This window comes from Patella vulgata, chromosome 3 (assembly GCF_932274485.2).
Source record: "Patella vulgata chromosome 3, xgPatVulg1.2, whole genome shotgun sequence".
In the NCBI taxonomy this organism is placed as follows: domain Eukaryota; kingdom Metazoa; phylum Mollusca; class Gastropoda; family Patellidae; genus Patella; species Patella vulgata.
In genome coordinates, this window is record NC_065881.2 from 18,168,738 (window position 1) to 18,184,205 (window position 15,468).

The window sequence follows — 15,468 nt, forward strand, 5'->3', positions numbered from 1 at the left end:
TCCGAATGCCTCCCCTATCTCCATCTCCCCTCAAAAGTAGGGTGACCCACCATAAATAAATATCTCCAAATATCTCGACAATTACGCCACAATATTTATATATATGCAAAGCCTCAAACCAGTTTCACACAATTATTGTCACTAAATAAACGATCATGTTGTACTTAATAAGCTATGACCATTAATCATCTATAAATAATAGACTGAAAACTGGTTCCAAGTGTCGTCCATAACATCCAGACACTTTTGAGTAAAAGATAGGTTACGTGCCCTTGTTTTGAAATTAGTCTCGCTTAACCAGTCTATCGACCATTCTACGTCTGATTGACAGGTCGGGATAATCAAGACTACTTTTTTACGAAATATAACAGAAAGCTAGAACAAGAAATTGAATTTAGAAATAAGCACTTTAGCCAACTCAACAATTGTTTTAAGAAACTTGTAAAAGTAAAATGAAACTACTGCTAGTATCATGTTCCCGCTAACGAAAGTGATTCAGAGATATTATTTGTACTAAACCAAAAGATGCCGCTCTTAATGGTACAGTTAATGATAAAGCAATTTAAAAAATAAAACAAACGTAATTTCTCAAGCTGCTGTAATAACCAAGAAGCTAAATTTTACTGCTATTCAAAATCGTCAACAATAGATTTTTTACGGCTGTAATAGTTGATATATTTGTAGAGAATTGCACGTGCCATGGCTATAGCTCGACTCAAAGAGAGTGCGGGGTAGTCAGAAATCAGTTCGAGACACGCAACTGAAGCGTGCACATTTAGCCGTGTCGAGACCAACTTTCTGTAGAGTGCACGGGTCACCCTATCAAAAGGAGGAGAGGAGCGGTCATCAATGTTTAGAGAACTCATCTGAGCTGACAATTTCATCCAACCCGCTTCACGCTCAGAAGGGGAGGTTTTGTATCATCCTCGTGGTTTACGATCCAGTCAAGTTTGACTGACGTCCAAGCGAAGCATACTTTAGAAATGATCCCTAACAGTATGATCTTAATGAAATAATTCGCATGAATGACCAGTATAAAATCAAGGTCAAAATCTAAAATGGCTGAAGACTTTTAGGAAGATTAACATTATTTTATCTATATATATATTTGTGACTGTCGTTTGTCTGTCTGTCGGTCGGTCTGTCTGTCTGTCTGTCTGTTCGGGGTTGGCGGCTACACTAGGTCTGCCCCGAGTCTGAAATTTGGGGTAAAGGGGTAGCTCGGACCGGGGAGTAACATAGGCCAGGTGGCGTTAGTCTTCCACTTCCGGTTTCAGAGTTATGACCCCCGAGCGAAGCCGGTCTGTTCGGGGTTGGCGGCTCGCTAGGTCTGCCCCGAGTCTGAAATTTGGGGTATAGGGGTAGCTCCGACCGGGGAGTAACATAGACCAGGTGGTGTTAGTCTACCACTTCCGGTTTCGGAGTTATGACCCCCCGAGCGAAGTCTGTCTGCTCGGGGATGGCGGCTACATCTGCCCCGAGTCTGAAATTTGGGGTATAGGGGAAGCTCGGACCGGGAAGTAACATAGGCCAGGTGGCGCTAGTCTACCACTTCCGGTTTCGGAGTTATGCCCCCCCCCCCCGCGAAGCCGGTCTGTTCGGGGTTGGCGGCTACAGAAAGACAGAAAGACAGACAGACAAACGACAGTCACAAATATATATATAGATTAATTTTCGTAAAAACATAAAATAGTTCCGAAGTTTATAAAAGAGTTGAACGTCTTGTCAACACAATACTATGGTCGGTCATGTTGAGGCTAACATACAGTTAAATATTTATTACGATTACATATTCCATGTACCCCTTTTTTTGTTTCTATCATCCGAAGGACTAGGCAATGCCTGACAAGTGGAAAAGAAAATGAAATGGGGTTTAACATCTTAATGTTCTGTACTAACCAGACAAATAAAGATGGGCAAACGCAATTCATTGTGCCACGAGGGACAATTTACACAGCAATGGCAAATCCGACTAATCTACATTATCAAGTGTCATTTAAAGAAGCTAATATTTGGGACCTAGAAATTGACACAAATGGTTAGAGACTTTTCAACGTTAGATTGCAATCAATTTCACATTATGTTTTGTTTTAAAAAGAAAGAAACCACTCTGAATGCCTCCCCTACCTCCATCTCCCCAAAAAGGAGGAGAGAGGAACGGTCATCAATGGTTAGAGAAATCATCTGAGCTGAAAATTTCATCCAACCCGCTTCACGCTCAGAAGGGGAGGCTTTGTATCATCCTCGTGGTTTACGATCCAGTCAAATTTGACTGACGTCCAAGCGAAGCATACTTTAGAAATGATCCCTAACAGTATGATCTTAATGTAACGCTGCGATCAAATGACCAGTATGAAATCAAGGTCAAAATCTAAAATGGCTGAAGACTTTTAAGAAGATTGACATTATTTTATCCATAATAAACCAGGGAATTAAATTTCAGTTTATTTCAAAAATAGATATTATAGAAGACCTAATCCTGTATATTTTGATAAACTTTGTTGAATTCAATTGAGAATATCTTGTCTATAATTAAAAGAAATACCTGTATGTAAAATATGTAAACACAATTACTTAGTTTTATTTTCGGTTGGACATATTGTTTATATTTTGCCATTTAAAAAAAAACTGTTATTAATTTTAGCAAAAACATAAAAATAGTTCCGAAGTTTATAAAAGAGTTGAACGTTGAAGACATAATTTTGATAAACGTTGTTTAATTTAATTAAGAATACTTTTTCTATAATTTAGAGAAATAATTAATTAATTATATTTTCGGGTAAGAAATATTGTTTATAGATTTGCCATTTGAATAACTGTTATTAATTTTCGCAAAAACATTAAATAGTTCCGAAGTTTATAAAAGAGTTGAACGTCTTGTCAACCCAATACTTTGGTCAGTCATGTTGAGGCTAACATACAGTTAAATATTGGGTATCACGTGGCTAATTGGGTAAGACGCTGGCTCGCTAGCCTGGAGGTCGGGTGTTCGATCCCTGCATTGGCCGAGAAAGTTCATCCAGATTTTCCAGCGTGGTTCCCCCTTGTCAGTGATGGAGAGACGAAAAACCGAGGTCCCGTGTATACATTGGAATGCACGTAAAAGATCCCTTGGCAGTTGGAATTCTATAAAAGAGTAGGCGATAGTGCCGCTGCCCGGGCAAAATTTCCCTCATACTGTATGACGTATGCCCGTCTTCATTAGCCCAGCATATGAGCAGAACAGTAGGACGTTAAACCCCATTTCATTTCATTTCATTTATATTTTGCCATTTAAAAACTGTTATTAATTTTAGTAAAAGCATAAAAATAGTTCCAAAGTTTATAAAAGAGTTGAACGTCAACACACTACTTTGGTCGGTCATGTTGAGGCTGACGTACAGTTGAATATTTTTTATGTCGTGCTAAGGAAATGAAATGAAATGGGGTTTAACGTACTATGCTCCGTCAGCAATGCTAGGCAAATGAAATGAAATGGGTGGTTTAACGACCTACTGTTTTGCTCCTAAACTGTTCTAATGAAGACGGGCATACGCCATACAGTGTGCTATGAGGGACGAATTTTCTCGGCCAATGCAGGGATCGAACACCCGACCTCCAGACTAGCGAGCCAGCGTCTTACCCACTTAGCCACGTGATCCCCGCAATGCTAGGGATTACACTTGTGAATCTGTTGGTTTTTGTTTTGTTTTTATCATCCGAAAGACTAGGCAACGCTATCAATGACTGACAAGTGGAAAAGGAAATGAAATGGCGTGTAATATCTTAATTTTCTGTACTAACGAGGAAAAAATGAAGATGGGCAAACACAATTTATTGTGCTATGAGGGAAATGGCAAATCTACATTGGATTCTACACTGTCACCTAAAGTGCGAACATAATATCTAGGTTCAATTCCTTGTTTTGTTTTTAAAAGAAAGAAACCACTCTGAATGCCTCCCCTACCTCCATCTCCCTAAAAAAGGAGGAGAGAGGAACGGTCATCAATGGTTAGAGAAATCATCTGAGCTGATAATTTCATCCAACCCGCTTCACGCTCAGAAGGGGAGGCTTTGTATCATCCTCGTGGTTTACGATCCAATCAAGTTTGACTGACGTCCAAGCGAAGCATACTTTAGAAATGATCCCTAACAGTATGATCTTAATGTAACGCTGCGATCAAATGACCAGTATGAAATCAAGGTCAAAATCTAAAATGGCTGAAGACTTTTAAGAAGATTGACATTATTTTATCCATAATAAACCAGGGAATTAAATTTCGGTTTATTTCAAAAATAGATATTATAGAAGACCTAATCCTGTATATTTTGATAAACTTTGTTGAATTCAATTGAGAATAACTTGTCTATAATTAAAAGAAATACCTGTATGTAAAATATGTAAACACAATTACTTAGTTTTATTTTCGGTTGGACATATTGTTTATATTTTGCCATTTAAAAAAAAAACTGTTATTAATTTTAGCAAAAACATAAAAATAGTTCCGAAGTTTATAAAAGAGTTGAACGTTGAAGACATAATTTTGGTCGGTCATGTTGAGGCTAACGTACAGTTGAATATTTTTTATGTCATGCTAAGGAAATGAAATAATAATGGGGTTTAACGTACTATGCTCCGTCAGCAATGCTAGGGAAATGAAATGAAATGGGTGGTTTAACGACCTACTGTTTTGCTCCTAAACTGTTCTAATGAAGACGGGCATACGCCATACAGTGTGCTATGAGGGAAATTTTGACGCGCAGCGGCGCTACGGCCTACTCTTATATCGAATTCCAACTGCCAGGGGATCTTTTACGTGCACGCCAATTTGTACACGGGACCTCGGTTTTTCATCCCATCCGAACGACTAGACAGCTGTCCTTGTCAAGCCTCCCGTCCTGCACCACTGACAAGGGGAAACCACGCCGGAAAATCTGGACGAATTTTCTCGGCCAATGCAGGGATCGAACACCCGACCTCCAGACTAGCGAGCCAGCGTCTTACCCACTTAGCCACGTGATCCCCGCAATGCTAGGGATTACACTTGTGAATCTGTTGGTTTTTGTTTTGTTTTTATCATCCGAAAGACTAGGCAACGCTATCAATGCCTGACAAGTGGAAAAGGAAATGAAATGGCGTGTAATATCTTAATTTTCTGTACTAACGAGGAAAAAATGAAGATGGGCAAACACAATTTATTTTGCTATGAGGGAAAACGCAAATCTACATTGGATTCTACACTGTCACTTAAAGTGCGAACATAATCTAGGTTCAATGATGATGAGTTAGTTGTATTTTACGTCCGCTTCCACCGAGGTGATATCGCAGTTCAATTCCTTGTTTTGTTTTTAAAATAAAGAAACCACTCTGAATGCCTCCCCTACCTCCATCTCCCCAAAAAAGGAGGAGAGAGGAACGGTCATCAATGGTTAGAGAAATCATCTGAGCTGATAATTTCATCCAACCCGCTTCACGCTCAGAAGGGGAGGCTTTGTATCATCCTCGTGGTTTACGATCCAGTCAAATTTGACTGACGTCCAAGCGAAGCATACTTTAGAAATGATCCCTAACAGTATGATCTTAATGTAACGCTGCGATCAAATGACCAGTATGAAATCAAGGTCAAAATCTAAAATGGCTGAAGACTTTTAAGAAGATTGACATTATTTTATCCATAATAAACCAGGGAATTAAATTTCAGTTTATTTCAAAAATAGATATTATAGAAGACCTAATCCTGTATATTTTGATAAACTTTGTTTAATTCAATTGAGAATATCTTGTCTATAATTAAAAGAAATACCTGTATGTAAAATATGTAAACACAATTACTTAGTTTTATTTTCGGTTGGACATATTGTTTATATTTTGCCATTTAAAAAAAACTGATATTAATTTTAGCAAAAACATAAAAATAGTTCCGAAGTTTATAAAAGAGTTGAACGTTGAAGACATAATTTTGATAAACGTTGTTTAATTTAATTAAGAATACTTTTTCTATAATTTAGAGAAATAATTAATTAATTATATTTTCGGGTAAGAAATATTGTTTATAGATTTGTTGAGGCTAACATACAGTTAAATATTGGGGATCACGTGGCTAAGTGGGTAAGACGCTGGCTCGCTAGCCTGGAGGTCGGGTGTTCGATCCCTGCATTGGCCGAGAAAGTTCATCCAGATTTTCCGGCGTGGTTCCCCCTTGTCAGTGATGCAGAGACGAAAAACCGAGGTCCCGTGTATACATTGGAATGCACGTAAAAGATCCCTTGGCAGTTGGAATTCTATAAAAGAGTAGGCGATAGTGCCGCTGCCCGGGCAAAATTTCCCTCATAGCACACTGTATGACGTATGCCCGTCTTCATTAGCCCAGCATATGAGCAGAACAGTAGGACGTTAAACCCCATTTCATTTCATTTCATTTATATTTTGCCATTTAAAAACTGTTATTAATTTTAGTAAAAGCATAAAAATAGTTCCAAAGTTTATAAAAGAGTTGAACGTCAACACACTACTTTGGTCGGTCATGTTGAGGCTAACGTACAGTTGAATATTTTTTATGTCATGCTAAGGAAATGAAATGAAATGGGGTTTAACGTACTATGCTCCGTCAGCAATGCTAGGGAAATGAAATGAAATGAAATGGGTGGTTTAACGACCTACTGTTTTGCTCCTAAACTGTTCTAATGAAGACGGGCATACGCCATACAGTGTGCTATGAGGGAAATTTTGACGGGCAGCGGCGCTACGGCCTACTCTTATATCGAATTCCAACTGCCAGGGGATCTTTTACGTGCACGCCAATTTGTACACGGGACCTCGGTTTTTCATCCCATCCGAACGACTAGACAGCTGTCCTTGTCAAGCCTCCCGTCCTGCACCACTGACAAGGGGAAACCACGCCGGAAAATCTGGACGAATTTTCTCGGCCAATGCAGGGATCGAACACCCGACCTCCAGACTAGCGAGCCAGCGTCTTACCCACTTAGCCACGTGATCCCCGCAATGCTAGGGATTACACTTGTGAATCTGTTGGTTTTTGTTTTGTTTTTATCATCCGAAAGACTAGGCAACGCTATCAATGCCTGACAAGTGGAAAAGGAAATGAAATGGCGTGTAATATCTTAATTTTCTGTACTAACGAGGAAAAAATGAAGATGGGCAAACACAATTTATTGTGCTATGAGGGAAATGGCAAATCTACATTGGATTCTACACTGTCACTTAAAGTGCGAACATAATCTAGGTTCAATTCCTTGTTTTGTTTTTAAAATAAAGAAACCACTCTGAATGCCTCCCCTACCTCCATCTCCCCAAAAAAGGAGGAGAGAGGAACGGTCATCAATGGTTAGAGAAATCATCTGAGCTAATAATTTCATCCAACCCGCTTCACGCTCAGAAGGGGAGGCTTTGTATCATCCTCGTGGTTTACGATCCAGTCAAATTTGACTGACGTCCAAGCGAAGCATACTTTAGAAATGATCCCTAACAGTATGATCTTAAGAAACAATGTGCGTGAATGACTAGTATGAAATCAAGGTCAAAATCTAAAATGGCTGAAGACTTTTAAGAAGATTGACATTATTTTATCAATAATAAACCAGGGAATTAAATGTCGGTTTATTTCAAAAATAGATATTATAGAAGACCTAATCCTGTATATTTTGATAAACTTTGTTGAATTCAATTGAGAATACCTTGTCTATAATTAAGAGAAATACCTGTATGTAAAATATGTAAACACAATTACTTAGTTTTATTTTCGGTTGGACATATTGTTTATATTTTGCCATTTAAAAAAAACTGTTATTAATTTTAGCAAAAACATAAAAATAGTTCCGAAGTTTATAAAAGAGTTGAACGTTGAAGACATAATTTTGATAAACGTTGTTTAATTTAATTAAGAATACTTTTTCTATAATTTAGAGAAATAATTAATTAATTATATTTTCGGGTAAGAAATATTGTTTATAGATTTGCCATTTGAATAACTGTTATTAATTTTCGCAAAAACATTAAATAGTTCCGAAGTTTATAAAAGAGTTGAACGTCTTGTCAACACAATACTTTGGTCAGTCATGTTGAGGCTAACATACAGTTAAATATTGGGGATCACGTGGCTAAGTGGGTAAGACGCTGGCTCGCTAGCCTGGAGGTCGGGTGTTCGATCCCTGCATTGGCCGAGAAAGTTCATCCAGATTTTCCGGCGTGGTTCCCCCTTGTCAGTGATGCAGAGACGAAAACCGAGGTCCCGTGTATACATTGGAATGCACGTAAAAGATCCCTTGGCAGTTGGAATTCTATAAAAGAGTAGGCGATAGTGCCGCTGCCCGGGCAAAATTTCCCAAATACTGTATGACGTATGCCCGTCTTCATTAGCCCAGCATATGAGCAGAACAGTAGGACGTTAAACCCCATTTCATTTCATTTCATTTATATTTTGCCATTTAAAAACTGTTATTAATTTTAGTAAAAGCATAAAAATAGTTCCAAAGTTTATAAAAGAGTTGAACGTCAACACACTACTTTGGTCGGTCATGTTGAGGCTAACGTACAGTTGAATATTTTTTATGTCATGCTAAGGAAATGAAATGAAATGGGGTTTAACGTACTATGCTCCGTCAGCAATGCTAGGGAAATGAAATGAAATGGGTGGTTTAACGACCTACTGTTTTGCTCCAAAACTGTTCTAATGAAGACGGGCATACGCCATACAGTGTGCTATGTGGGAAATTTTGACGGGCAGCGGCGCTACGGCCTACTCTTATATCGAATTCCAACTGCCAGGGGATCTTTTACGTGCACGCCAATTTGTACACGGGACCTCGGTTTTTCATCCCATCCGAACGACTAGACAGCTGTCCTTGTCAAGCCTCCCGTCCTGCACCACTGACAAGGGGAAACCACGCCGGAAAATCTGGACGAATTTTCTCGGCCAATGCAGGGATCGAACACCCGACCTCCAGACTAGCGAGCTAGCGTCTTACCCACTTAGCCACGTGATCCCCGCAATGCTAGGGATTAAACTTGTGAATCTGTTGGTTTTTGTTTTGTTTTTATCATCCGAAAGACTAGGCAACGCTATCAATGCCTGACAAGTGGAAAAGGAAATGAAATGGCGTGTAAATATCTTAATTTTCTGTACTAACGAGGAAAAAATGAAGATGGGCAAACGCAATTTATTGTGCTATGAGGGAAATGGCAAATCTACATTGGATTCTACACTGTCACTTAAAGTGCGAACATAATCTAGGTTCAATTCCTTGTTTTGTTTTTAAAAGAAAGAAACCACTCTGAATGCCTCCCCTACCTCCATCTCCCCAAAAAAGGAGGAGAGAGGAACGGTCATCAATGGTTAGAGAAATCATCTGAGCTGATAATTTCATCCAACCCGCTTCACGCTCAGAAGGGGAGGCTTTGTATCATCCTCGTGGTTTACGATCCAGTCAAATTTGACTGACGTCCAAGCGAAGCATACTTTAGAAATGACCCCTAACAGTACGATCTTAATGTAACGCTGCGATCAAATGACCAGTATGAAATCAAGGTCAAAATCTAAAATGGCTGAAGACTTTTAAGAAGATTGACATTATTTTATCCATAATAAACCAGGGAATTAAATTTCGGTTTATTTAAAAAATAGATATTATCGAAAACATAATCCTGTATATTTTGATAAACTTTGTTGAATTCAATTAAGGATATCTTTTCTATAATTAAGAGAAATACCTGTGTGTTAAATATGTAAACACAACTACTTAGCTTTATTTTCTGGTTGGAAATATCGCATATATTTTTGGAATTTAAATGTCGGAAATAAATTCTAATAATCCTGGAGTTTAACATCTTTCTAAGACGAACAGTTAATCTTTTACTGTAATTTCCAATAATAACTTCCAGAGTACGTCAACATGTAACTTCACAAAATCAAATACACACACTGTGGTGCCAAAGGGTATAGAAAAGGAGGCAAAAAACGGCCATGTTTTATTCGACGTTTTTGTCTTAGGCCTTTCCGTACATGAGAATACCATTAGGCATTATAGACCATGACCATCACATCAAAACCACCAGCGTACAAGGGGGATCACGGTGGCTAAGTGGGTAAGAAGCTGGCTCGCTAGCCTGGAGGTCGGGTTCGATCCCTGCATTGGCCGAGAAAGTTCATCCAGATTTTCCGGCGTGGTTTCCCCTTGTCAGTGATGAAGGACGGAGGGCCTGATAAGGAGAGCTGTCTAGTCGTTCGGATGGGACGAAAAACCGAGGTCCCGTGTACACATTGGCGTGCACTTAAAATATCCCTTGGCAGTTGGAATTCGATATAAGAGTAGGCCGTATGGCGTATACCCGTCTTCATTAGCCTAGTTCACCAGCGTACAATGCAGATTCCTGTCCGTTTAAAGACAAATCATTTATCAATGGATGATTAGCGCATCACAAGATATTATATGTATGCATTTCAAGTGACACACGAAGGCGGCGAATGTTTTGTTGTTATTCCATTCATAATAACATGTCTGAAGTTAAGGAGCTCCATACAGCGACTGCAAAATATTCGATTTATAAAGTTTTTTTCATGCTCTCCAATTTTTCTAAACAGAGGAATCCAGATATTCAGCTGTATGCATTACCATGGGGATTTCCAGGATTTTTAAAAGACGCTTACGACAGACCGTGGGGTAATATACAGTCAACAGCTGATTATATAGTTAAATGGATCAATGGAGCACATGTTTATCATAATCTCACTATGGATTATATAGGAGTAAGTGTTTTTATTCAAAGTCAGATATCTTTTTTATAAGTTTGAACTCCCAAATTCCATCCTACCAGTCCCTTTAGCACCCAAGCACATTTAATGTATAGTTATTATATTTTGTTTAATATTACTACAAAATTTCTATTTTTGATTGAAGCCCCCCCCCCTCCCCTCTTTCACGTCAGTTTAAATAAAAACATTGAAAATATTTATCACACCTGACTTTTATTAAAGCTTGTGAACGTCTACCGGTCATATATCTGGAGGTAAATTTATAAAACCCATGCAGTTTGATTGTTTTAGCATATAAACATCGGGAACTTTTGACATCTAGCGCGGACGACTTTGCTGCTGATGGATATAATATGGGGCTTAATCCGGCTTATACACCCAGCTTGATTGCTAATTGATATTGATTTTCTTTCTTAGATCTGGAATGAAAGTCCATACAATATTACTTATATTAAGGTAAGTATTGACTCCATTTAGACCCCCCCCCCCCAAAAAAAAAAGGTCAAAAGACAGTCGCCATATCTAGTAAATGAATTTGAGTTTTTAAAATGTCTAACGTTTCTGCACCAACCGGGATATTAAAGTTGCAATTTCATATTTTTAAGTTATATTTTTAAGATTTATTAAAATAAAGCCTTAAAATAGATGGTATCTATAAACAGCCCTACCTTGTTAAATATCATTTTTATCTTCAAATTCAAACGTTTGAAGATAACTTCTCCATAGTGGAGAATAGAAAACAATGGTGGGAATTGTGTTATTATTTCCGGTGTAAATGAGTTTTAAGTGTGAGAATGACACCTATGATCGTATAATAGTGAGTCGACAACCTATGGAGCAAAAGACATAGAAATAATTATGTTTTGACTTTCTTAGAAAATATGAAATTGTAACTTTAAAGATGGGCATACACGATGCGGTGTTCGGAAAGGGAAATTTTGTCCGGACAGCGGCGATTCTGCTTACTTTTAAAAGTTTTAATCGATTCCAATTGTCAAGGTTTCTTTTACGTGTACGCCTATGTGTACAAAGGACCCCCGTTTTCGTCCCATCCTATTGCTATCCGTCCTGCCCCATTGCTAATGAAAAATGACGCTGAAATTTCCCGAGGGTGGAATTATCTCGGCCAAAACCGGGATCGAACCCGGGAACCCCTGGTGTTCGTGTTTACTCTCTTTAAGGCCTTGTAGCTTATTGATTATCGCTGTGGTCTTGATCCACAAATTATCCACAGTTTATCTCCCTTTTAGTATTACAACTTCCGGTGCTTTTCTAGAAAACTTCCTCGTGTAAAAATTATAAACAAACTGAACTAAACAGTAATGGTGAACTTTCCTACATGAATTCACCGAGAAAAACAAATTAAACAAGGACAATTATGATGTGAAGGACACAGTATTTATTTATGCCAGTGACAATACCTGCATTATATTATGTTCAGTGAATTTCATATCCATAATTACTTTTTTAGTGTATTTCTCTAAATGTGTAAACTGTGTTGTGTACTTACTAGTGTAGAACTAATTTGAACAAAATTAAACTATACGTCTTGAAATCTCGCTTTTCTCTCACGAATAGAAAGTTTTTCTCGACTTACAGACACAGTAGGGATACTCGCTTTTACTGTTTACGTTTACTGTTTACGTTTACTGTTTACGTTTACTATTTACATGTATTACCCTTTTTTACACATACGAACGTACTAAAATGTCAGATCATAACTCAAACCGTCACTTGATATCGCCGTCAATATTATCAACTCAAGGTAGTAATAAGACACAAAGTAGGCCTACTGTCTGATTCATCGTAAATTTTAAACGGATTTCTTCGATTATGAACAAACTACTTAACTTTGGTTATTATAAACTTACCAGTGTGTTTGTAATGAACTCCCGTTCGATAAAATCCATTGCACAACTAATTATCACAACGATGAGAACAATTTCTCTCTTGAAAAATTTGAAAATTTACTTGTAATTTCGACAGAGTCGATGTCAACAATGTCTTCGTGACGTATTGGTCGAATCCAATATACCTGTTGCAGGGGTTGGTTAACATTGAAAGATAGTTTGACAGCGCGATCATTTTGATCGTATATGGGTTTGGGCGACGAAAAATATCAATTGAAGGCAATTACATAGGAGATTTATATGGAAACCATTGATCGCCAGTCTATCAAATTTTCTTCACAATTAAAATATCACTGATTGCACGGATACTCGTAAAAATAAAGTCATTAATAAACTATAAATATCCTATCTTCTTTATGTTATAAATAATTTAACAAGGATCATGAAGCTTACCTCCGAATTCTCTGAGTGTATTTTTAATTTTATACGCATTCTTTCGATCGAATAATAACCGCTTCAGTAACATCTTTAAGCGTGTTGCGGCAGCCCTCAGCGTGTCTATTGCCGTATTGGGTGCCCGGGTGGGTATATAATGCTACTAAGCCCGTATGACCCCGTAAGAAGCGGAACATTAATTCTCGATTCGACAGTTTTGACCGAAGTGTGATAAAGCCCGTAAAACGAATGTATAGTTGTGTTTGTGCGGCATGCGTGTTCAAAAGTAAATAATCCCATCCGAGTCGCTAATCAAATAATTAGAACAAAATATTTCAAAAAGTAAAGCTATAAAATTTGCAGAGATTTTACTAGAATGTAAAAGACGGTAACTAAATACAGGAATGCGGGTAGTTATGTGTGCGAACGCTCAAACTCAATGCCAATTGTCGTAGGTATCCAGACCACTCGGACCAAAGACTACTCGGACTAAGACCAGTCGGACCAAAACAAGACCAGTCGGACCAATTAAATTATATTATAAGGCTAGACAATATGCTATTTATTTATTATTAAATCACAATACAAAGAAGCAAATAATTCTTATACGGAATTCTTATATTTAGAGTTGTTTGGTTCAATTTTGTGTACGTAAATGAATCAACGATTAGTTTTAAAATTAATTAATAATGGTGCCAAAAAAAAATATCAATCTAATTTTTCTTTACTCTTGCAATGAGACTCGGTATGTCCAGACTTTTGACAGTTTCTACATATACGGGTATACTGTTCTTGTCTGATAGCCTAATTTTACTTTTTCCACATTCGCGGTATCCCCAGTGGTTTCATTCCGTTCTACCCCACTAACCCCTGGGTTACTATATATGGGGGGGGGGGGGGTGGAGACACGTTTTCAAGTTATCCGCCCTTGATGCGTTAATATAGACAGCACATAATAATACGAAGACCGGACGTTTATATGCCCCTTTTTAAACGTGACTACAAGTGTGGTTCTCGATATTTTGCGATTTGGAATACAATTATCAATTTATTCAAACAACACGTTATTATTAGTTCGAGTAGTCATATTAAAACACACACAATTATCAATTTATTCAAATAACACTTTATTATTGGTTCGAGTAGTCATATTAAAATAAACACAATTATCAATTTATTAAAATAACACTTTATTATTGGTTCGAGTAATTATATTAAAACAAACGCAATTATCAATTTATTAAAACAACATTTTATTATTGGTCCGAGTCGTCTTTCTGTTGGGTCCGAATAGTCTTTTTGTATGGTCCGAGTAGTCTATTTGTTTGGGCTGAGTGGTCTATCACTTGGTCCGACTGGTCTTGAACCGAGTGATCTTTGGTCCGAGTGGTCATGGATTCTTGTCGTAATTGTACTTGAATTTCCTATGCTGTCACCCCTAATACGAAATGATATCTTCCGCAGAGTGACGTAACCATCTTCCATATTGGTATTTTTCTCTGGGAAAAGTTTGTGATATTTCAATTTTTCAAGAGAGAACTTGTTTTCATCGTTGTGATAATTAGTTGTGCAATGGATTTTATCGAACGGGAGTTCATTACAAACACACAGGTAAGTTTATAATAACCAACGTTAAGTAGTTTGTTCATAATCGAAGAAATCCGTTTAAAATTTACGATGAATCAGACAGTAGTACTCCTTCATACCATACACGTAGTGAAAGCCACAGTAGCCACTCTCTGAAAGTTAAAGCCGAGATGGCACGATTAAAGGCACAACATACTCTCAAGAATGCTGAATTAGCCAGAAAGGCAGCAGACCTTGAGGCTGACCGTGCAAAGGAAAGGGCTTGGCAGGCTGTGGAAATTGCTAATCTAGAAGCTGACATCTATCAAGATATTCTTAACAAAGAACAATGTTTACGTGATTACCACAAACCACCGTCAGTACCTGAAAACCGTCATACCTCAGATGTACATGTAGGCCAGTGGGTTATTAATCAGGATTTCAACTCCAACCAAACAACAACATTGGAAACACATAATGTTAAATCTCAAGATGGTCAGCATCACATGGAAACACAGCTCAGCCTCAATCCGTTTATAAGTAGTACTCCACTGAGACAGCCACCAAGAAATACAGAGTTTTCGACAAATCCATTTTTGCAAAACATAAACAATAACAATGTGCAAGAACCACCACGATTTGAAATGAATCCTTTTGCAGCACCTTATGAACCTATTACATGTCACAATAATAGTGATTATGCCACACCACAGGGCTATATACAGAACCATGAATCTACTAGTAGGCCTATAGATGCGTGGATAGACCAACTTGTACCCGGTCAAGAAACTGTCATACCACATAACACATTGACAAATACTACTGATCAATTAACACAAACACTTATTAAACTTGAAAGTGAGCGTGAT

At 37.8% G+C, this 15,468-nt stretch overlaps 1 protein-coding gene, 5 non-coding genes and 1 pseudogene across 6 annotated transcripts in view; 1 reads left to right on the plus strand and 6 right to left on the minus strand.

Annotated features, from left to right (window-relative positions):
- The window catches only part of LOC126815298 (galactocerebrosidase), a 33,628-nt gene that overhangs the window by 3,645 nt on the left and 14,515 nt on the right, over positions 1 to 15,468 (plus strand). Inside the window, exons 5-6 of the mRNA XM_056099948.1 lie at positions 10,578 to 10,742; positions 11,166 to 11,204. Of these exons, the coding sequence (XP_055955923.1) occupies positions 10,578 to 10,742; positions 11,166 to 11,204 (204 nt within the window). The remainder of the gene's footprint in view (positions 1 to 10,577; positions 10,743 to 11,165; positions 11,205 to 15,468) is intronic.
- Positions 807 to 1,006, minus strand: LOC126817046 (small nucleolar RNA U3; annotated as a pseudogene).
- On the minus strand, positions 2,105 to 2,324 carry LOC126817045 (small nucleolar RNA U3). The gene has a single exon (XR_007678738.1). It is a non-coding gene; the product is annotated as a small nucleolar RNA U3 (small nucleolar RNA).
- On the minus strand, positions 3,924 to 4,144 carry LOC126817035 (small nucleolar RNA U3). Its single transcript, XR_007678728.1, has one exon. It is a non-coding gene; the product is annotated as a small nucleolar RNA U3 (small nucleolar RNA).
- Positions 5,342 to 5,562, minus strand: LOC126817034 (small nucleolar RNA U3). The gene has a single exon (XR_007678727.1). It is a non-coding gene; the product is annotated as a small nucleolar RNA U3 (small nucleolar RNA).
- On the minus strand, positions 7,258 to 7,478 carry LOC126817051 (small nucleolar RNA U3). The gene has a single exon (XR_007678743.1). It is a non-coding gene; the product is annotated as a small nucleolar RNA U3 (small nucleolar RNA).
- On the minus strand, positions 9,265 to 9,485 carry LOC126817052 (small nucleolar RNA U3). The gene has a single exon (XR_007678744.1). It is a non-coding gene; the product is annotated as a small nucleolar RNA U3 (small nucleolar RNA).